This window comes from Lagopus muta, chromosome 14 (genome assembly GCF_023343835.1).
Source record: "Lagopus muta isolate bLagMut1 chromosome 14, bLagMut1 primary, whole genome shotgun sequence".
Classification (NCBI taxonomy): Eukaryota; Metazoa; Chordata; class Aves; order Galliformes; family Phasianidae; genus Lagopus; species Lagopus muta.
Genome location: NC_064446.1, coordinates 11,028,181 through 11,048,609, shown reverse-complemented (window position 1 = coordinate 11,048,609; position 20,429 = coordinate 11,028,181). Strand labels below are relative to the sequence as shown.

The window sequence follows — 20,429 nt, the reverse complement described above, 5'->3', positions numbered from 1 at the left end:
GTGCTTATTATGGCCTTATGAACCCGCACAGCTCAGCTGCTCTTCAGCAGAACTACAGATACTCACTCTGGCACTGGGAGGGCAGCACAAGAGTGGGAACCCATTGTGGGTGTGACAGACTGGGAACTCCAAGCTGGTGTCATCTGAACTCCTGCAGTGTGAAATGACAGCCCCAGCCACTGCAGGCAGGGTTACCTGGAGAGATAACTTGAGCTAAAAGCTGTCTGCTCAACCACATCCAGTCCTACAAGCTTTTACGCTGCTGTGCTGCAATCACCCGAACACCAGGCATTTCCTTTTGCCCCTATACCACCAGGTCACTGTCAGAAAGAGGATTTATCTCCCTTCAAAGCAGTAAATCTCAAACTACACTGAGCCATGGTTGAATATTGCAGCCCTGTTCTCGAAGCTCCCACAAGGACAAGGCCTAGCAGACACCCAAGGGCAGACTAGTAGCTGGTAGTAGGATGCTTCCACCATTGTAGCAATACACAGGATGGGTAACAACTATTTTTCCACCATTTTTTTCCAGTCCTATAAAGAAGAAGAGAAGTGGAGTAGAAAGAAAAGCCTTTTGATGTTGCTAAAGATATCATTTGCATGCAAAGCTGTCTTGCTTTATCCTCTGGACTGCAGTCAAGTCTTTTGGCTTGGGGAACCAGTATTTCAGGAGGAACCACATTGCTACAAGATGAGCCACTATAGCAGACTCCCTCATTTCTGATGAGCTGGACCTTATTTTTAAGGAAGCACCTGATGTGAGTATCAACCACTGAGCTCACAGCTTGGAGCTGAATTCCCCTAATTACAGCCTTACCATTAAAACAAGGATATGAACCAATAACAGAGGCACTGGTTGCATCCCTGCTTTATCGTTATCAGTCTGAACTTGCCCTTGACTAAGAGTTGCAGGCAATTCTTTGCCAAGCCTTCCTGGCTTTTAACTCCCATATTGCCATATGCAGCCTTGCTAAATCCATCAAACGCAACTCCTGCGACTTAGTGATTTTATATACAACATCTCCACTGCTCCTATACTAGAAAGATGTGACACACATGTACCACAGCTGATTGCAACATCTAAGTGAAGCTTTTCTCATAGTGGCGAAAACTCCACACGCTCCCTCCTGATGTCTATCAATGAACTTGCACTACTGCATTCTCTCCTTCTGGATCCTCACCCCCCTCCACATCTCCTCTCTTCCCAAAGCTCAGAAGAACTTCTCTTGGAGATCTCACCCCTTCCCAAACCTGGCAAAATTGGCCCATGGGGTCAAAAACATTTGGGAGTGAAGATGCCAAATGCGGTCAACTCTTCATTTAGGAAGTCAGGCCACCAAGGGAAGGTAAAGCTGTGATCCAAAGTGTCTTTTGCTTTCCACCATATCATCACCTCTGGTTTGGCAGCATAGTTATCACTGATGAATCACCAACCTTTAATTTCCTACACCAGAAACCATTGCCACACCATTTGGACAGCTATCAGATGTTCCTGTGATGGAGGGCAGGACATGGGATCTGGCCAGCATAGCCTTTCCCAGCCTCTGAGTGTGGCTGATGAACTGGCCCAATTAAAGTCAAGATGACTCCCACAGCACTCAAACATGACATTTGCTGGAGAGCAGAGTTGTACAGAGATACAATCAGTGCAAAGATGCACACGGTGCTGGCAACGTCGCAGCTTGATGGTGTAAGGACAACTTCTGTAGCAATGTACAGGCAGTGTATTTCATGGTGAGAGAAAAAAAAAAAAAAAAAAAAAAAAAAAGCAAATTTTGAAGCATTAAGCCCTGCAGATCTTACATTTTAGTTACTTTATTTAATGGCTGGAGGCAGCAAAGTCTTCAACTGCAGCTGCAGGTGAAACCGTGCCCTGCACCTCTGCCCTCTATAGCACAGCACGTGTCCTCTGCAAACCCGTCCTCTGCTGATATTTGCTTTGTGCTTGTGCTGGAGCCCAGCCTCTCCCTTTCTGATTCGAAGGCCGGAAAAGCGATTAGGGAACGTGCCTCTGTGCAACAAGTACACGATTGAGGAAATCCCTGCTCGCACTCGAAATCTCCATTGAGATACATCAACTCCTTGCGCTACAACTCATTCCTCAGCCCCACGATTTGCCCTTTGCATCTGCACACAGCCGTAACGCTAAGCAGGGAACAACAAACACCAAAGCTCACATTTGAGGGGACGCCTTCTGAACCCCTTCCTTGCTACACCACAGGGAGCAGCCCCAACCCCCAGGGCAGCGCGAGGCGCGCAGCGCAGCGACGGAGGAGGAGCCGCCCGGGCAGGTGTGCCTGCAGCCAGCACCGAGCCACTGAGAGCACCACGGAGGACTGAGAGGATGATGATGGAGCCGCTGGAGACCAACGGCAGCTGCAGCAACGGTGGGTGCAGCCCGGGCTCGGGGGAGCAGGGTTCCAAGCAGTGGGAGGCATGGGGTGCCCCAAAGCCGGGGCTGATCTTTGTCACTGGTTGGTTTCACAGGTGGTTGTTAGCCGGTAGGTAGCTGCCTCACTCCACTGCCTTCCTGCTTGCTCCCTGGAGAGCTGGATGCATCCACCTTGCCTAGGTAAAGGAGCTCAGCCTTTCAGTGTAAGGGGCTGTAAGAAGGAAGGGGACAGACTCTTGAGCATGGTCTGCAGACAAACAGAAATGGCTCCAAAATAAAAGAGAGGAGATATATATTGCATATAAGGAAGAAGTTTCTGTGATAAGGGTGGTGAGGCACTGGCACAGGTTGCCCAAGGAGGTGGTGGTACTCCATCCCTGCAGCCAAGGTCAGGCTGGAGGGGCACTGAGCACCTGGTGGAGCTGTGGGTGTCCCTGTTCAGTGCAGTGGAATGAGACCAGATGGCCTTAAAGGCCCCTTCTTACTCAAACAATCCTGTGACTCTATGAAAATGCCCCCCAGTACCCTGGAAAACAGTTCCACAGTGAAGGTTATTTTTCCATTAGAGAAAAAAAAAAATAAAAAAAATAAATCTCTTAAAGAATCTTTAGAAAAAACATTGGATTTTTTTTTTTTTCCATTAGAAAAAAAGATGGATCTAATTTGGATCCAAACCCTCAGCTGTATGTGCAGGGGATGGGTGGAGGCTGCAGAAGATTTAAGGCAGTTTGTTAGGGGAAGAATAAGGTGGGACCCAACTCTTGGAGAGCTGTGAGCCACAGAACATCAGCCTGCAGAGGGGTAATTGTTCCATTCATATTTCCAACATGATTGGAAGCAGAAAGCTTGTCATTTACTAGAGACAGATTTGTATACGACACTCCCGCCGGGTGCTTTGTTCCAGCAGAGCACAGTCACACTGTCCATGCTACACTCCCAGTCTGATCGCAATAGGAAGATGTGCTGGGTGGGGTAGCTCGGCAATTTTCCCACCCACACAGCCACACACACCCCAAGCAAGATACTCCAAGATTTGGTGCTTTTTGTGTGGGCAGCAGAGAGCCATGCCTGTGTTCAGCCCTTCCACACTAGCAGGACTTGATGCCACCGCTCTCAGACATGCAGTCTGATTCTTGGGTGGTCCTCCGCAGAGCCAGGAGTTGGACATGATGGTCCTTATGGGTGCCTTCCAGCTTGGGATATTCTGTGACTCACGAGCACACAACTGTCCATAAATAGGGGTAATAAAACCAATACAGAGAGGGACCTTTAATCTGGGACAAACCTGTTGTCCTCTTATTAGCAATCATGTGGCCCCGCTCAGTACACGGAGCTGGGACAGATTCACAGTTACAAAATACTGGCACTGCTCCACATTAAACTCAAAGCAGTGAGCTGCAGGCAACAGGAAGATGTGAGGATTAGGTGGCTGTAAAGCACCAAAGCCTTTGGATCAATACTGGACACTGGCAAGGTATAGTTCAACCTCATAATACTGGAGTTTGGTGGAGAGATTCTAGCATAGATGGTTGGAAATTCAGATTAATTATAGTGGTCCTTGTGGTCTTCCAGTTCACTGCAAAGGGCTCTGCAGGCACAGCGTGTCAACGAGCTGCTTGAGCTGCATCCCAGAAACCAATCACCAGACATCCTCCTGCTTCCCTGTAAGTGCAGAGGTGTCCTGAGACTGATTACAGCATTGAATGGCACTCTTGACAGCCACATTAATAGTTGCTGTATCTCCATGTTCTCACAGGGTCTCTGCTCTTCATTTCATGCCTTTCCCATCGAGTTGTGTGCCAGGTGGTCAGAGGTGCTGATCTGGCTGACCCTGGCCATGACAATGGGACTGGGGATACCTCCTGGGTAACACGGCTGGAAAGTAACTATGGATTCTACATTGGTCTGGGCTTGGCTGTCTTCTCCAGTTTCCTCATTGGCAGCAGCATCATCCTCAAGAAGAAGGGGCTGCTCCGGCTGGTGGAGAAGGGAGGCACCAGGGCAGGTAAGGTTTTGTGTAGGGCAACACCTTGGTGTACACGTGCCAGCCTTTAATCAGCCGACCATTTGTGAAATGGGCCCCATTGCACAAAGGTGAAAGTCATCCCCATGCCACAGCCTGGAGCAAGATAGTTCAATTTCATGCCTCCCCCCGCTCACACTGATACATCAGACATCTTTGCCACCAAATCCCTGAAACAAGGACGCATCCCCATACGCTTGAACCACATTAGCAAAAGTCATTTATTTATGCACATCTGCACCCCTGCGATTTGCGTGAGCCCTGCCGTGGTTTTTAGAAGTGATACATCCAAAGCATGTTGCTCAACAATGTGTTGGCTGATAACTTTCTTTTAGTGCTGAGGTCCTGGGGTGAGGTGTGTGTTTATGGATGGGGATGGTAGAGGAACGTGCCTGAGCTGAGCTGCACTGTGCAATTGGGCACAGCCCATCAACACTGCAAACATTTGCTCCAGCAGCAGCCTAAGTCCTACCTGGCGGGTGACCTACTTACATAACTACTGACAAAATGATGATAATTAAAATACTACTACTTCCTACCTGTGGTCTAGGAAGTGCTCTTAAGTCATTTACAAAGGAATTCAATATCCCCATCTCCATGCAGGGACACAAAGGCATGAAAAGGCAAGGTGTCTTATAAGCAGCAGGTGAGCTAAGCCAACAATATGTCTCCTATCCCCACCCCATACATTAAGCTGTCCCCTTTGCAATGGTGAACTCACATAGGTTTGATTTGCAGCATTGGATTTGTACCATGAAATATCAGTGTTGTTTCAGCTGTGGAACTCCCAACATCATCTTACATTTCAGAGCAAATCTAGTTAAACAAGAGCAAACTCCTTCCTACTTGAGGATGTTTTACCAGGAATTGATGACAAAAAAGTCACAGCCAACAAGAAAAGTTCTACAAGAAAAAAAGCTACAGGCAAACAAGCCAGCAATTTTATAATTTCTAAGGAACACCAGAGCATAACATTTAAACTTCATCACTTGTTAAGGAACCAGAAGTTGAATTATAGTAGAAAAAAGAATTCTGTACCTCCTGAACTCTTCTTACGCACACCTTCATTGCTCCTTCTCCTGCCTCTCCCCCTTCTCTTACAGTATTACAGTATTTCAGCCCTCCTATGTGCACACATCAACTTTCTATAACACAGTTCTAGCAGTGCATAGACCATTACCATCAGCTCCTGCTATCAGTCTCTCCAACCCAGTACCCTCACAAAGTCACCATGCCCAAGCTCCTGCCATAGAACAGCTTGTGGTTCAGACCGAGACCTTAAGTCACAAAGCAACATGCAAAGCAGCAGATAACATATGGGTAACTCCAGGGCACCTAGAGCCCTCACCAGTACACAATACAGCAACACCAACTAATATACCACTGGCTCACACAACGCAACCATAGCCATAAAAAAAAAAATTCCCTTACCTTAGTGCCAACACATGGTTCTTCATAGAGATCCAATGGGGATGCAAGGTCCAGCACAGCAGCTCCATGGAAACAGTCTCTGCATAGAGGCATCCAGCAGGGCATAAGCCACCACCACCCTCCGCCCCAGGGTCACCTGGGGAGGGACATCCAAGCCAAAGCACATCCAGCCCCCAGAACCTCAGCACAGGCATCCACTGGTGGCTTCAGAGGCATGATCACCATGATGAATCAGTGAGGAGCACCACTACAGTCCATCCCAATAATCTGCTGCTTTGGGGCAGTGCATGCCATTCCATGAAGATTAAGCAGCTGCTTCTATTGCATTTACATTGTCTGCCGATAGCTGTCACTTTCTGCTCATGCCTTGAGCCTACATAACCCCTACGTTTGCACTTTCTGTCCTTCCAAGCCATTTTCTTTGCCACACTCTTCTCAGTGTGGCTTATTCCTTTTCAGAAGGCCATTTGTCTTCTCTCATCGTTAACTCCTGCCTGCTTTGCTTTCCCAGGAGATGGAGGCCACGGCTACCTGAAGGACTGGCTCTGGTGGGCTGGCTTGTTAACGAGTAAGTAGAAGCTATCGCCCTGGGTTTGCAGCATTTCCTGGTGCCACTTGAACCAGGTATGAACAAGTCCTGCATCAGTTGCTCAAAGCCTCAAAGTTTAGTTCCCTGCTCCTCTCAAGGCCTGAGGAGGCAAGTGAGCTGTACACCTCCCCCACCATCCTGCTGCAGCCCTCCTGGAGGGCTGGTAGTACTCAGCAGCTCAATTTTGCTTAATCAAAAAGCACACAAAGACAAAACTGAATAGGGCAGCCAGCTGTACCAGGCACAGGGCAAACAGACTCCTGTGTGCACCTCAGGAGATCGAGAAAAGTCACTGCTGCAGCAAGGGTGATAACAAGCTGCTGGTAGCAGCTCCTTTCTTAAAGGAGAGTTTTTTTCCCTTAGAGCAACCCTCCAAACCTTCTTTATGTGCAGAACAATATAACACCTTTCCAAACTAGAGTTACACAGAGAGTAGCAGATTCCACAGGAAAAGTTTTCAGAGCTGTCTTCCCTGGAGCAGCAGCAACAAGGAGCACCCCCCACCTCACTCTGCTCCTTCAGCTCCTGCTGTACAGCCCACAGCAGCATACCCACAGACAATTTATAGCTGAGGAGCAGCCTGTGCCCTCCCAGCACTCCGGGGCTCCAACCACCCAGTAATGACCCAGATGCACTGCAGCTGTGGGCCTGGATTGGTGATTTAGTAAGCTGATGGGAGTCAGCTGTGGCCCAGTTTGGCACCTTCGGCCTCTTTGCCTGCATAAGTTTGTGCTATGGAGACTTTCCCTCCATCTGGCCCTATTTAGAAGCAGTGTGAAGGCCCTTTGGTAAAACCCAATCTCTAGTTTGCAAGCTTGTAAGAGAAAGCACAAAAAGCACATTGTAATTTGCCAGTGTTTGTTTTTCCTCTGTTTATTCAGTGGGTGGAGGAGAAGCTGCCAACTTTGCGGCCTATGCCTTTGCTCCTGCGACCATTGTCACACCTCTGGGGGCCCTCAGCGTGCTCATAAGGTGATGTGTGTGCCTGGGGTTTGCAGCTGGGCTGATCTGTTCACCTGTTTGTCTATAAGACTGGAATACTTGGAGTAATGTGAATGTGAGGAAAGAACGTTTTCTAAAAATACCCCAACTGTTGCTGTGTTTCGGGGGTATCACCCAGAAAACACTGAATTAAGTGCTGTGCCCTTAAAATGCTGCAGGTGGCTGTGAATAGCAGCTGTGTACAATTCATGTTAAATTACTGCAATTAGCAGCGTGACTTCTTCCATTGCCTTCACTCTTCAGCCAGTAAAAGGATATTTTTTTCAATAATAAACAGCACTAAAAAAGCCTAAATATATCAGAAATGCTACATTTGATTTAACTTTGTCTCTATTTTTGCCTTGTGTTAAAAAGGCTCTGGGCACTGAAGGTTCTGTGGAAGTTCTGTTTCTGGGAAATGCATAAGCAAATGGAGATTGCTGTGCTGTCTTGGATTGTTTCAATGTCATGGAAAACAACTCTTTATTTTCTTTTTTTCCAGACATTTTTACAGCCCTATTATACTCAAATTTCTTTGGGGTTTAATATTTCTGATGATTAAGTTAAAATTAATGTAGCAGTTTTGTGTTTGGTTGTTGTTTTTTTGTTCCTCTCTATTGCAGTGGCCCTTGAATTCAATTCTCCAGGCGCTAAAGGTTTCATCATGCCCAACAGCTCATGAGTGAATTAGAAAACCTTAGAAATGTCTGCTGCGATGTGCTGACACATTTGGCGCTTTTTCACCTTGCTGGTACATGAGCTGTGGTCTTCAGAGCTCCAACTCTGCAAGTTCAGTTGTCAGCAGATGCAGCATGAATGTGTAATAACATGCAGGAATCCTGCAAATGTATTCCAAATTGGTGTCCTCATATCATGTGCTCTACATCGTTTTAGATGCCGCTTCCTCTTTAAAGGATTTCAAAGTAACAGCAGCCGTTGTTTTTCTGTCCCATGCAGTGCCATCCTGTCTTCGTATTTGCTGGGAGAGCGGCTCAACCTGCTGGGAAAGCTGGGCTGCATGCTGAGCCTCGTGGGCAGCACCGTGATGGTGATACATGCACCAGAGGAAGAGGAGGTCACCACTCTGGATGAAATGTTATTTAAGCTGAAAGAACCAGGTACACAGGAGGTTGTGTTTGGAGTTGGGCAGTAGTACTGCTCTGGCCCTCATGCCAACTCATGTTTGAGTTGTTGTTTCTTTGTTTCTTTCCCCTTCCAGGTTTTCTTGCTTATGCTGCAGTCCTTTTGGCTGTTTGCTTCCTCCTCATCTTGTACCTCGCACCTCGCTACGGCCGGAGCAACATCCTCATCTACCTCACCATCTGCTCCGTTATCGGGGCCTTCTCTGTGTCCTCAGTCAAGGGCCTGGGTATTGCCATCAAGGGTTTCTTTGCTGGCCAGCCTGTGCTGCAGCACCCACTGACGTGGATCCTGGTCATCACGCTGGTAGCATCCATCACTACACAAATTAACTACCTCAATAAGTCTCTAGACATTTTTAACACCTCTTTGGTGTTTCCCATCTACTACGTTCTGTTCACCACCATCGTCATCACAACTTCCATCATTCTCTTTAAAGAATGGGTGGCCATGACTGTAGTGGATATCATTGGGACAGTTTGTGGCTTCCTAACCATCATTTTGGGAGTGTTTTTACTCCATGCCTTCAAAGACATGGACGTCAATTTAGGGAATATGCCACAGGTCCTCCAGAATGAACAGGAGGCGCCGGTCACCCGAGATGACAAGAACATCCTGATAGAAGTGGACAACTCCAGCATTGCTCCAGAGGATAAACCAAAAGTATTCATGATACTTAGCACGTTACATTTGAGGGTTTGGAGGTGGGGCATAAAACTAATCTGAGTAGGTTGATGCCAGAATTCCACGTGCTGTTGAGCAATTTAAGGAAAGACAAAAAAATTAAAATCAACAGTGTTTATCCAAAACTCGGCATAGTTAAGCCAAGTCTTTCACTGGGCTTGCACTGGATCTTTGGCATGGGGTGGCAGCACAGAGCATGTCAAATTGTCACTGAGCTTTAATGTATAGTGTCTCTGAAAATCTTGAAATGAGGTACTCCTGGGACAAAGACCCTCTTTGATGCCCCTTGCCATCTCTTATCGTTGGCAGGGCTAGTGTTTACTCTGTACTCCTACCCCTGGGTAGAGATATCATCAGTGTATTTATTTATAGGCCTTGACTGATTCACTGATTACTGTTTTTGTTTTTCCTTTCTAGGCACTTGCATGAACTCTAAAGTACAGAACAATATCTCAAACAAAGGCAAAAAATGAGGACTGCTATTCACATTCTGCTCATCCACATTTAATTATTCTGCAATTTTGGATGAAGAATACTGGTAAAATGTGGTGAATTTTGGAAGAAGCATCAGGACCCAAGCCATAAAGTGTTTATATGGGATTGTGGCAGATAAATCATTTTACACTTTTGTTTGTGAGGTACAGGAGTTTCCCAGCAGCACAATGTTAATTAGTTTTCTGCAACTTTTTTTTTTTTCCCATTAGAAACTGCAGTGCCCAAGCTGCAATGTTGCTGTAAGTGAAGCCACTATGCCCGATCCAGACCTCACACAAGCAAGCAAGGGGCAGCCCCTGCTTAGGCTTGAAAGCTTCAGCAGGGTAAACCCCCATCAGGAGTACTAACAATTTCTGTAACGCTTCTTGGTGATTGATGAAAATGCTTTCAGCCTGAAGCAGGTGAATGTTTTAAAGATGTTTTTCTTAGCAGGTGTCGTGTGTGACCTTGCAGCACACCTTCAGAATTCCCTTGCATTTGGATCATGGGTGGGGATGCAAGGATGGGAGCCCATTTGGGCACAGCAAAGCCCGACCCAGCTGTGCCAAGCTTACTTGGTCCAGAGTTACTTACCCTGAACCATGGCATGTACCTGTGCAGATCCAGTTTTATGTTGTTGGGATATTATTGAATAAACATGACTTGATGTTAGGGTAGGGAAGACGATGCAGTCTCTTATTTTTATAACATTTCAGTACCTTTTTTTTCTTTTTTTTTTTTCTTTTTTTTTCTTGAATGTGGAAAAGGAAATAAAGGCTTTTTCTAAAAACCCTTGAAGGTGGATCTGAAAGATTTTAATGACTTTCGTGATTTTGCAGAAGGAAACCAGCGCCCTCGTTTGGTTTTGCAGGAAATAATCCTAGTAATTCACTTGCTGCTTTAACTTTGGCGTCCTAGTTGATATAATGCTTTACACGTTTTATAAATACATTGCAAACAGGTCTCATCCTTCCCATGCCTAGACTACATTTAAGGAAGACAGTTCCTCCAGAAATCCTGCCCCCTCTGCACAAAAGGCACATTGAGAAAGGCTGAACTGGTGTAGTGAAATATCACAACGACAGAACACTTGTTAAAGACAACCTGACCAGTTTATTAAAAACTAGGCAAAAGGCACAATGAGTGGCATTCTTCAAGTATTTGCATAGATGCACAGAGAATGTTGCTGTAAACCTTTAGTATGTGGACATAGAAGAAAGTGAGATGTATTTTTGTATGCATTCTTCCAAGTAACATTGCCTTTTAAAAAATACCATATTTTAGCAGCTTTTACTCCTCCTGCAGTTCCCATTATCATGCACTCATCTGGTGCACACGTGAAAATTTAGAAAGACTGAAAATCTCCAGAATGTATTTATGAGATACCAGTAGCAAAGGGTTCCATTGGGATTTCTATTAGCTTTGTGTCTGGGGACGTTTTTTTAAAAGCTTGAACCCATGCTCACATGAAATGCACTGAAAACATTCTTTTTGGTGGTTATTTAATAAAGATCACAGGCTCTTATGCAGACATAAGAGTTCCTGTGTTTGAACCTGTACTACTGTGAGCACCATTTGTACCCAGGTTACTGCAAATTAGATGTCTAGGCCCCTGCCTATGAGCAGTAAAATAACAAAATTGGAGGGTTGTTTATATGCAAAATACCCCATCTATAGAAAAAGAATATACATATATCACCATTAGAAAGGCAAAGCGTTTTGCTCGTCATTCCTTATTTCAGAGAGGAGTAATTTATGTTTGTTTTTTTTTCCAGACATACAGAAGATAAGAAAAGGTCTAAAATGATCAAGGTAATGGATAATTAACCAGTCATTCAAGACAGACCCCGTATACTTCTTCCTTGTGAAGAAAGAGGTAGTAAAGTTGCAAAAACTGGTGTGGTTTCAGTCATCCTATAGCTATACTTCTGTGTGTAGCATAATGAGTGCTCAGGTTTAGACTTTGTTTTTGTTTTTCCTAAATAGTAGTACTTAGGGAAACACAACCAGAACAAAAATATTTTTCTTTAAACCAACAATACAATTTTTTTTACACATGCAGCACCAATTACACTGTTTGAGGAGCTGTCCATAAAATATCAGACATAACACAGCGTTATTGTTGTATACAGCTCCAGAATTCCCTGTGTTCTCCCAGGAGGAAATAATAAAGGGAAAGAATAATTTAAAAAAATAGCATTAAAAAAGGTATTATTTTAAAATCCTTAGGAAAAAGAAAAAAAAAATGTAAAAAAAACTCAAACCACCAGGAGAAAAAAAAAAAAAAAATCAAGCTCACAAGGGAGGGTTCTGAGGGTCAGAACTATCAATCAGCTGCTTAAAGTGCACACAGCTCTCTCCATCCAAGTCCTTAAGAAAAAAACCTGGAGTAAGCAAAGCTGTCCTACAAAAGCACCATGTGTCATCACTATTTCTGCTGTACTACCACCTGGTCAACATGAGAGCAGGTTTCTTACTGGTATGAAGAGTAGTCAGCTTGTGCTGAATTACTGCTCAGCACAGACTGAAGGGATGCACAATAAAGTGCAATCGATATTCTGTGGTACCATGTGGTGGGGAGGAGGTTTCAGTACTGGCTGTTGCTGGCCACTACAGCTCCATGTCTTGGGGGAGAGAGTCCCTGTCGTACCTCAGCTGTGTCCCAGTGACACAGAGAACACACAGATCATGTTGGTCCTACAGCACCAAGGCAAGGAGTGCTGGAGGACTGAAAGGTTGCACAATGCTTGATGAAGAAAGTTTTACGGAGAAAATAATTCATATTTTCTATGAAAGTTGACCAAAATCCAGAGTGACTTTAACCAGAAATATTTCCATGGTTTGCTCTCTGTTGTGGCCCACCTTGCTGGCTGCTGTAAACTGAATGAACTGAAGAAAATTATCAGCAGCTGCCTCTTGGTCTCCCAAGAGATAGCTGTTTCTCTATAGCACCACTGATTGCTCCTGCAGCTGCCTGGATGGCTGAGGAAGCCAATAGGGCTAGTTAATCGATGAAAGGCCATCAAGGCCAACACCTGCACCCCCTGGAAATACTTAAATAACTGCTAAAAAAATACATGAAGCCCACATTGCCCCATCCCTGCATTGAATATTGCACAATAACATATAAATACCACATAAACAAATTGTCCTTATAAAGAAAAGGCTATTAGCACAGAGAGAAGGTTTCAGCTTGGCATGTACCGGCTCGCTTCTTGGGTGCACTCCTGCCAAGTCTGCCTGCAGCCTCTTGAGTCACATAGGAAACAGATAAGGCTAAGTGGAAAAAAACCTAATGGCCAATGAAAAAATTTCTGGATGATGAAGGCCATCCAGTCCTTCTTGAAGATCAGAGCCATCACATTCATGGGTGTGCACTGGAGCCTGGCTGTCCTCTTCTCAGCATGTTTACTGCTCCAGCTGTCCTAGCACCAGTGTTCTGAATGAGATGGAAAAGAGGTAAGAGAGAGAGGAGTGAGCACAGATGAAAGAGAAAATCCTGTTCAGTACCTTTTCTAATGCAACAGCAGGCCAGGGGAAGGCTGTTCTCACTCACACTGCACATTCACCCTAAAAGGTCGCAGAGGAAACTGCTACTTTCTGCCCATAGCATGATGATGTTCATGCAGGATTTGCACTTTGACATCTAGCTTCAAGTATGCTGCAGGTAGCACCTGTGATGTGTGGAGTGGAGGTATTTTTTGCTAGAGAGTTCAGTTTGCAGGAAGCTTAATTAAGCTGCTCAAAGACTCTTATTCGTTGTCCTTATTTTGGGAAATGTTCCAGAGGGAAAACATATCGGAGAGGCTGGAGAAGGTTTCTGATCCTTTCTGGGGTCCTCAAGCCTTGTCTGGATCTCCCTGGGTTGCTGCTCTTCACTTACCTTTCTGTGTCACTCTCTCTGCCCCACTCAAAAGAAAGCTTAACCTGAGAAAGTGCCCAGGGACGTGCAGAAGTGAATCAGTTATTCCAGACCATGGCATGGCTGTTTACAGCACCTGCACTGAATAGTTCCTACAGCCTGATTCCATTGAGGGTTAGTCAGTTTTGCGGCAGAATTAGGACCAGGTGCATTGTTTGACCAGTAAATGCTTAACAGGGAACAGGAGAAAACAGAGGCCTATGCAGCAAAGCCCACCAACCCAGCAGCCCTTCCATTGCCATCCACCACAGCTGCACAAGATTACTCCCCAAATAGCTCTGCTGCTCCCCATCGGTGCCCACCTCTGCCACAGGCTGGAGTTGTCCTGGGATCCTGGGTCGAGCAGGAGGCAGTGGGATGGCAGGGCTGTCCCCAGGCCGTGCTCTGCACCTGCTTGGGACTGGGTTGGCTGGCAAAGCTCTTTGGGGCGGCCGGGGCCTTGAAATGTCCTGCACAAGAAAAAGACAGTTTTGAGTTGTCAGACTGGAGAGATATCCAACCTGAAAGCAGAGATAACGTTTTCACATTCATTTCACGTGGCCTGGGCCTCTGAATGTGGCTGCAAGTATTTCTGACCCGTTTTTAATTTTTGGGAAGTCAGAGACTGCAGGCTGTGTACTCTGCCCACCGTGAGGCTTCTGCTTTGGGCCTCACCCCAGAAACAGCACAATCTAATGGCTGCACAGTGCAAAGCAGGAAGGACCTAACATTGCATGGGAGGCACTGTCATACAGTGACTGTAAACTGTATGTGCATGCACATGTGTGCCCATACACAAACATGCAGCCCACCTCCACCTGCAGTGTTATTGTTTTGTTTGTGCACGCAGCTGTCCCTAATAGGATACTCTAAGCATTATATTTTCCATTTGTCTAATGAATTTCAGTATAAAATATACCCTGGGGAGAAGTTACCCACATAAGAGCTGTCTGCCTGTTGTTGCTTAGTTTCTATGCTAAGTCTCTGGCTTACAGGTGTTGATTTAATAAACACAGCTGTGCTCACAACTTGGAGGGCACCCAAAAACCTTGCCGTCTCCTCAGACAATGTATAAACATGATGCTCAGTGGCTGTATCAGCCAATGCTTGGGGATCCACTACTCTCCAAGGACTGCAGGAGGGATGAGGCAGGCAAAAACCCCGCAGAGCACCAGATCCAAAGAGCTCTTATAGGAATGGTAAGTGAGCAAGTCTGGTAGATACTGTAAATGTCTAGGAAGGACACTGACACTAGCTAACAGTGAAATTAATGACTTCCTCTCTATCTTCTGGATCTCGTGGCTCTTTTCCAATCCAAAAATGAGAAGGTTGCCTTTCAAAACCCTAGGACAAGTGTGCCATCGCATAGATCTGATATCAAGAGACTGGATGCTTTGGAGAAGGAACACAATGGAGACGGTGAGGAACTTGTCAACAAGCAGCTGGGAAGGATATCTATTCCTTATTGATTAGAGTCAGCTTCCTGCTTTTGTTTTAGTTTTCTTTCCTCTTGAAGTGCTGGCTGCTCATAGGAACAATGGAGCTAGAAACAAATCTCATTCACTAAAATAATTTTGGCTTCATTTTCTTCTATGTCCTTTAGAGAGGCTGCCATGGAGCCAGCCTCCTGCTTTCCCTGTAGCTGAGGCCCCTCTCTGCAGGCCCTATCCTAGTAAAGCTAGGAAGGAAATGTTTTGGTAAGATGGGTTTAAGTCAGTCTGAGTGATTTGCAGTTTTTCCACAGTGATGTGGAATCTTTATTAATTTTAGAATAAAACTTATAGCAAGAAAAGTAAACCAATACCCTATTGCCTTAAACACCTCAATGTAACCTTGTGGCTGAGATGCTCACATAAGACAGGATCAGTCTGAGTTAATCCTTTTGTTTCCCATGCAACATACTAATGATCCCATTTTTGCTCCATAAAAATAAAAAATAAAAACCTAAATGTGTTCTATGTCTTTTGTGTGAAACAAAATTTATTTGTTGCTGATACTGACCACCCCCCCTCCAAAAAAAAAAAAAAAAAAAAAGACATAAATAATTGTGAATAATTTAAATGCCAGTTTATGCTGATTTGAAATGAAGAAACATCATTTATTTGCACAAGGCTCTCAAGGCAGTGGCCAAATGCAATATACCCTGAGGATTATCTGAAGAATAGAGATCCTGTACTTGGTACTGAGCCTCAGAGTTATCACTGTTTGATCATCTCCACAGGGCTTCTTTCCAGGCAATAAAATGCATGCAAATGGTAAACAGAAATGTGCTATGCTATGCTATCCTAATGAAAAACCTGCACGGCTCCTTGCTTCCTGACCTTGGTAAGGCACATACTACTTTATGATCCAGACTACCTGACTCCAGGTGTTGGTCAGAAAGAGAAATGAACAACAAGCAATTGTGCATGCTAAGCATCCAGTGCAATCATTTCTGGCTCCATGACAAAGCTAGAAGAACCACTGATAACCACATCCCACCAACACCATCTGGTTAAAAATGCTTCACTCAGACCAAGCCTCCCACCAAACCACACCTGCAGAACAGCAACACAGCTTCATACCTGAGAGGGGGGGGATCTGGGAGCTGGAGGTGCTGGCCTGCTTGGGGGTGTCCGCCGGAGCACATCCTTTGCCAGTGCTGGATGCACCGGTCCTGCAGGACTTCCCGTACCATAGCTGTAGCTGGTGAAGGCAGACTGCTGCTGCATGTTAATTTGGAGGCAAGGAGCTGGTTGGGGAGGAGGTTTTGAGGGGATTTCAGGGAAACCAATCACCTGTGCAGAAGACCCACAAATTCCAGAAATTAGGTTATGCCTGCTTCAAAACAACCTCTTCACTCTCTGCTACAATTTTGAGAGTCTGCACAAGACCTTTGAGCCACATAGCAGGAAATACTGCAATATATGTTATATATATATAATATACATATATATATATATATATATGTATAATATATGTTATATATGTCCAGTAGGTGCTGATTACATGTACTTGGACAACTTTGAATTGTGAAGCAGAAAGAGGAATCAAGAGAATAGAGTAACAGAGGTATTAGCACTATAAATAATGCTTGCAAATCACTCCACAGCTTGCAATTTCTGCAAGTTTTGAAAGAGGGGATGTGACAAGAGAAGATCCACCAGGACAGACATGCAGCCACCTCTCTCCCTGTAGGAGATGTTTGGAAATACATGCTACACTCAGCTCCCACTGACTTTCAGCTGTGGTGCACATCTGTCTGATTTCCTCATCCTTTGGAAAAACCACCCTTCAAATGCAGTGTGAGAGGGAACCACATCCCACTCTGCAAGTCAGCTGCAGCTCTCCTGGGGAGCTGGAAGTGACATTGCCCCTACCTTCCTCTGCTGTTGGGGGGTTCTCAATTTGAAGGCAGGGTTTGCATGGCCATTTCCAGAGGCATCGCTAAAAATGAGACAAAGCAAAAAAAGTTATTTACTGGATGTGTTTTCTCCTTTCTTCTTGTATTTTACTATATTTCAAAGAATGAGAAGTAAATACTGACTACAGCAAAGTAACAGTTATATTCTTTGCAACCACTGTGATTTCTGCTCTGTGGGTGGGTAAAAGCAGACAAAGCACAGCACTGGCTATTTACCTGATCTGTGGAGCCTTCTTTAGAGAACAGATGACAAATTTGTTCCAGCACTTCAGATAATAGAACAAAAGCACGATTCCAATGAGAAGAAGAATGGAAGCTAGGATGGCCAGAGCTATCACTACTGCTGAAGAGCCTGAAAGGCAAGAACATACAGTAAATTAAATGGGAAATCCTCTGTTCCCAGTCTATCCCAAGTCTTTCTGAATTGCCACCACAGTGTTAGTCCCACTCACCTTCTGGTGATGGAGGGCCACTGTCCAAGCTTCCTCCGTCCCCACGCTTGTTGCAAAATGGGGGAGCCCATCCCGGGTTGCAGTGACAGTTCTTGTTGTTGTTGCAGACCTGGAGCAGGAATACTCAGAGACTCAGTGCAATGTTTAAATTGATTCTGTGCAACAACTACTATTTGCTTCCTATAACCTTAAGGACCATATAAGAGGGAGCAGACAGGGAGTGACAGTGGGGTGAGTCCTGCTCTTTCTCAGGCACATCCTGGGACCTCCTGAGCTACTCAAGGAACACAATGCTGCATGTTTACCACTTTCTTGCCTAAATGGACCAATGGAGAGGTGATGATGTTTTGTGCTAGAAACACTAGCAAAAGCTCTAAAATTTTTCTCATCAGCCTTTTCTTTCCATTCTGTGGGGAACAGCGGAGCAAAGTTTGGAATAAATTGTTCCAAATAAGACTTTTTACTATGCTTTTCTCTAAGCCTGATTATTTTTTTCCTAATTTATTTTAAATTAAATCTAAACTGGACCGTGAAGATTAGACCAGAAAATGCAATCACAAAATGTAGGTGCAAACTAATAATTAAGGAGCAGAAGGCCAGATCAAACCTAGGGATGGTATCAGAACTGAGCCAAACAACCATCCACAGATGAATGGCAGCCCATCCTGCTTCAGGCTGGAACAGAGACAAAAAGGAGGTACCTACCCCATTGCCATTGCACTTCTCACTACAGCTTTCAGACTCAAAGATGATGGATGTGTTCTGACAGCGTCCCTCAAAGCAAACCTGCAGAGAAAGAATCCCAAAACTCAATCTAAGCTCATCAAGTTACACACCAAATGACTGCCTAAGCAAACTTTCAACCACTACCCTATAACCCAGCTAACACATATCAGAGAGGTATAGGAGCTCAGAAGCCAGTAACTTGCAACACAGATGTGGCCAAACCTGTGAAGCTGTTGAATGTCTTGATTTCTAATTGTGTGTCTCACTTCTAAAACAATCTCAGCCAGCTAGCAACCCCTGGATTTTGCTTTGGCCTCAGGCTTCATCTAGGAAAGCCTTAAGGTTTGACCTTTGGTGTATACCTTCCACTACTCAGAAACTCCTAAGAAATTAATTTCTGACAAACATAAAAATCCCCTGGAAAGACATTAGACAACAAAAAAATGAGCACCTTAATAATCACAAAGCAATTTCCACATGGGAAAGTGATACCGTGAAATGCCACAAACGACTGCAAGCAGGAACTGTACCTACATGATGGCTGCCACATTTTGTTCCTGTCAGCACCAAGGCAGGGTCCAGCATCTCCTTTTCTTCATTCTCAGATCTGTACACATGAGTCCCTCGGCATCTCACCTTCGTCCTCTGCAGGGAGATAGTTGTGTCTATGGGCACGGCATTGGGCAGCACAGGTTTGGAAGCAGAGCTCTGGCACTGGATCTTCCCACATTTAGCATCTCTGATTTCAAAGGAAAGGCTAAGTGATTATTTCTGGTTAGATGAATGTTTTGCAGGCTTCAGCTTTGCATGTGAATTTAAGTGTGAGGCATTGAAAATGGCAAAAGAGCAAGCACCTTCCAAAGGCCAGCTCAAGCACTATTGTTTGATGGGTGCTGATGGTATCTACCCACTGTCTCTGGAGGTAGGCCAGCTTCAGCAAAATCACAGAGCATGTTAGAAAGCTACATTTCAGCTTAAAGAATTGAAAATCCTACTTTCCTGTATCTTGAAAAAGTATCTATTTTAAAATGCAAAAGGTAGGGAAAAATGCTCAAGTTAATGCTTCCAGTCCGTCCTAGTAGGAAACAGCTGGTTCCCCAGGTGTGAGAGAGGGATGGAAACCAAAGCAGGCTCATTTTAGTCTACTGGCCATAATTCTGTAACATATAAAAACATCTTCTCCAGACAGCAACTCCCAGCTGCCATGCTTTCTACCTTTTCTCACACTTCCTGTAGTTGCCGTAGACGTCCTTCCCACAGTTCCCGTAGACATCTCCAGCAGCATTGACTTTCTCAAAGCAGGTGTCTGGTGCTGGCCATGCTCCTGCATGAGAGAGACTCACGTAGCTGATTCCTGTGGGACCTGGCAGCCACCTCATCCCGTGCCAACCACTCCCTTGTCATTTATCTGACATGGTTTGAGCATGGGAAATTTGTGTTCCCTCCTCCAAGTGAGTAAGGCAGGAGAAAAACCTCCTCAGGTTTTGTCACTGAGAATATAGATGCAAGATACTACTGCCATTCACAGAGTGCATAACAGCAGGATATTGTATAATATTGTATGTTCCAAAAACAATACAATACACTGCAAGTCGTGTCCTTACCTGGCCCCCACAGCTGCAAGCACTGGTCTTTGTATGTGAGACACATGCCATTATAGCAATATGCCTTTCCTCCTTCACAGGAAGTCCCATCAATTTGGTAGGAGTTGGAGGGGCAGAACGGTGACTGCCCAGTGCAGTACTCTGGGAGGTCACATAGTCCTGACTTTTCCCTGCAGAGAGTTCCTGGAGACATCAGCTAAAATAATACAAAGGGGGGAAAAAATGGAATTGTGGCTTGGCTTATTGATGATTTCATGTCTGCACGATGTCTCTTTGTAGATAAAAAAAAATAAATCCCACTGTATTCATCCCTTCTCCACCTTATGTTAGGTTTTCTGAGGTCTGCAGTGATCCAAATAACTCTAACTTCATTAACTGAGTGAGCTGTGTACAATTAAATTAGTGACCATATCCCTTTCCCAGGTAAGGATGAGAGCATGCAGAGAAAATTAGGTTGTCAGATTTCAAAAGGACATTGATCCACCTCTCTCTACACAGGGGTAGAATCTGATTCACCTAAACCATTTCTGACATATTTATGTAATCTATTCTAAAAATCCTCCCTGTTTGGGAAGTATGTTTCAGTGCCTGTCATCACTGCTGGAGACATTTTCCTAACATGCAACTTC

The 20,429-nt window shown here is 45.0% G+C and overlaps 3 protein-coding genes across 5 annotated transcripts in view; 1 reads left to right on the top strand and 2 right to left on the bottom strand.

Moving 5' to 3' along the window:
* Positions 1-6,948, bottom strand: part of FNDC9 (fibronectin type III domain containing 9) — a 31,224-nt gene extending 24,276 nt beyond the window's left edge. The window contains exon 1 of the mRNA XM_048960338.1: positions 5,847-6,948. The gene's annotated coding sequence lies outside the window, so the exon portion shown is untranslated. The remainder of the gene's footprint in view (positions 1-5,846) is intronic.
* Positions 1,820-10,844, top strand: NIPAL4 (NIPA like domain containing 4). 2 transcript variants are annotated; one of them, XM_048960336.1, is made up of 8 exons: positions 2,329-2,387; positions 2,488-2,572; positions 4,149-4,397; positions 6,358-6,414; positions 7,317-7,407; positions 8,374-8,534; positions 8,636-9,219; positions 9,658-10,844. In XM_048960336.1, exons 2-8 carry the CDS (start codon positions 2,554-2,556, stop codon positions 9,667-9,669), a joined length of 1,173 nt encoding a protein of 390 aa, XP_048816293.1. In that variant the 5' UTR covers positions 2,329-2,387; positions 2,488-2,553; the 3' UTR covers positions 9,670-10,844. The 2 variants fall into 2 exon arrangements, with proteins under 2 accessions (XP_048816292.1, XP_048816293.1); XM_048960335.1 differs by lacking the exon at positions 2,488-2,572 and having other exon boundaries at positions 1,820-2,387.
* The window catches only part of ADAM19 (ADAM metallopeptidase domain 19), a 30,320-nt gene continuing 20,728 nt past the window's right edge, over positions 10,838-20,429 (bottom strand). For both annotated transcript variants that reach the window (XM_048960333.1, XM_048960334.1), the window contains exons 14-23: positions 19,801-19,996; positions 19,412-19,520; positions 18,731-18,935; positions 18,176-18,256; positions 17,471-17,579; positions 17,235-17,370; positions 16,975-17,041; positions 16,180-16,392; positions 13,939-14,085; positions 10,838-13,153 (exon numbers count right to left, since the gene is read on the bottom strand). In XM_048960333.1, the coding sequence (XP_048816290.1) occupies positions 13,079-13,153; positions 13,939-14,085; positions 16,180-16,392; positions 16,975-17,041; positions 17,235-17,370; positions 17,471-17,579; positions 18,176-18,256; positions 18,731-18,935; positions 19,412-19,520; positions 19,801-19,996 (1,338 nt within the window). In that variant the 3' untranslated portion in view covers positions 10,838-13,078. The remainder of the gene's footprint in view (positions 13,154-13,938; positions 14,086-16,179; positions 16,393-16,974; positions 17,042-17,234; positions 17,371-17,470; positions 17,580-18,175; positions 18,257-18,730; positions 18,936-19,411; positions 19,521-19,800; positions 19,997-20,429) is intronic.

Coding starts and splice junctions, on each gene's coding strand:
- NIPAL4 (XM_048960335.1), top strand. CDS start 2,345: ATGATGATGGAGCCGCTGGAGACCAACGGCAGCTGCAGCAACG. Junction 2,388..4,148: donor CAACGGCAGCTGCAGCAACG/GTGGGTGCAGCC, acceptor ATGTTCTCACAG/GGTCTCTGCTCTTCATTTCA. Junction 7,408..8,373: donor GCCCTCAGCGTGCTCATAAG/GTGATGTGTGTG, acceptor TGTCCCATGCAG/TGCCATCCTGTCTTCGTATT.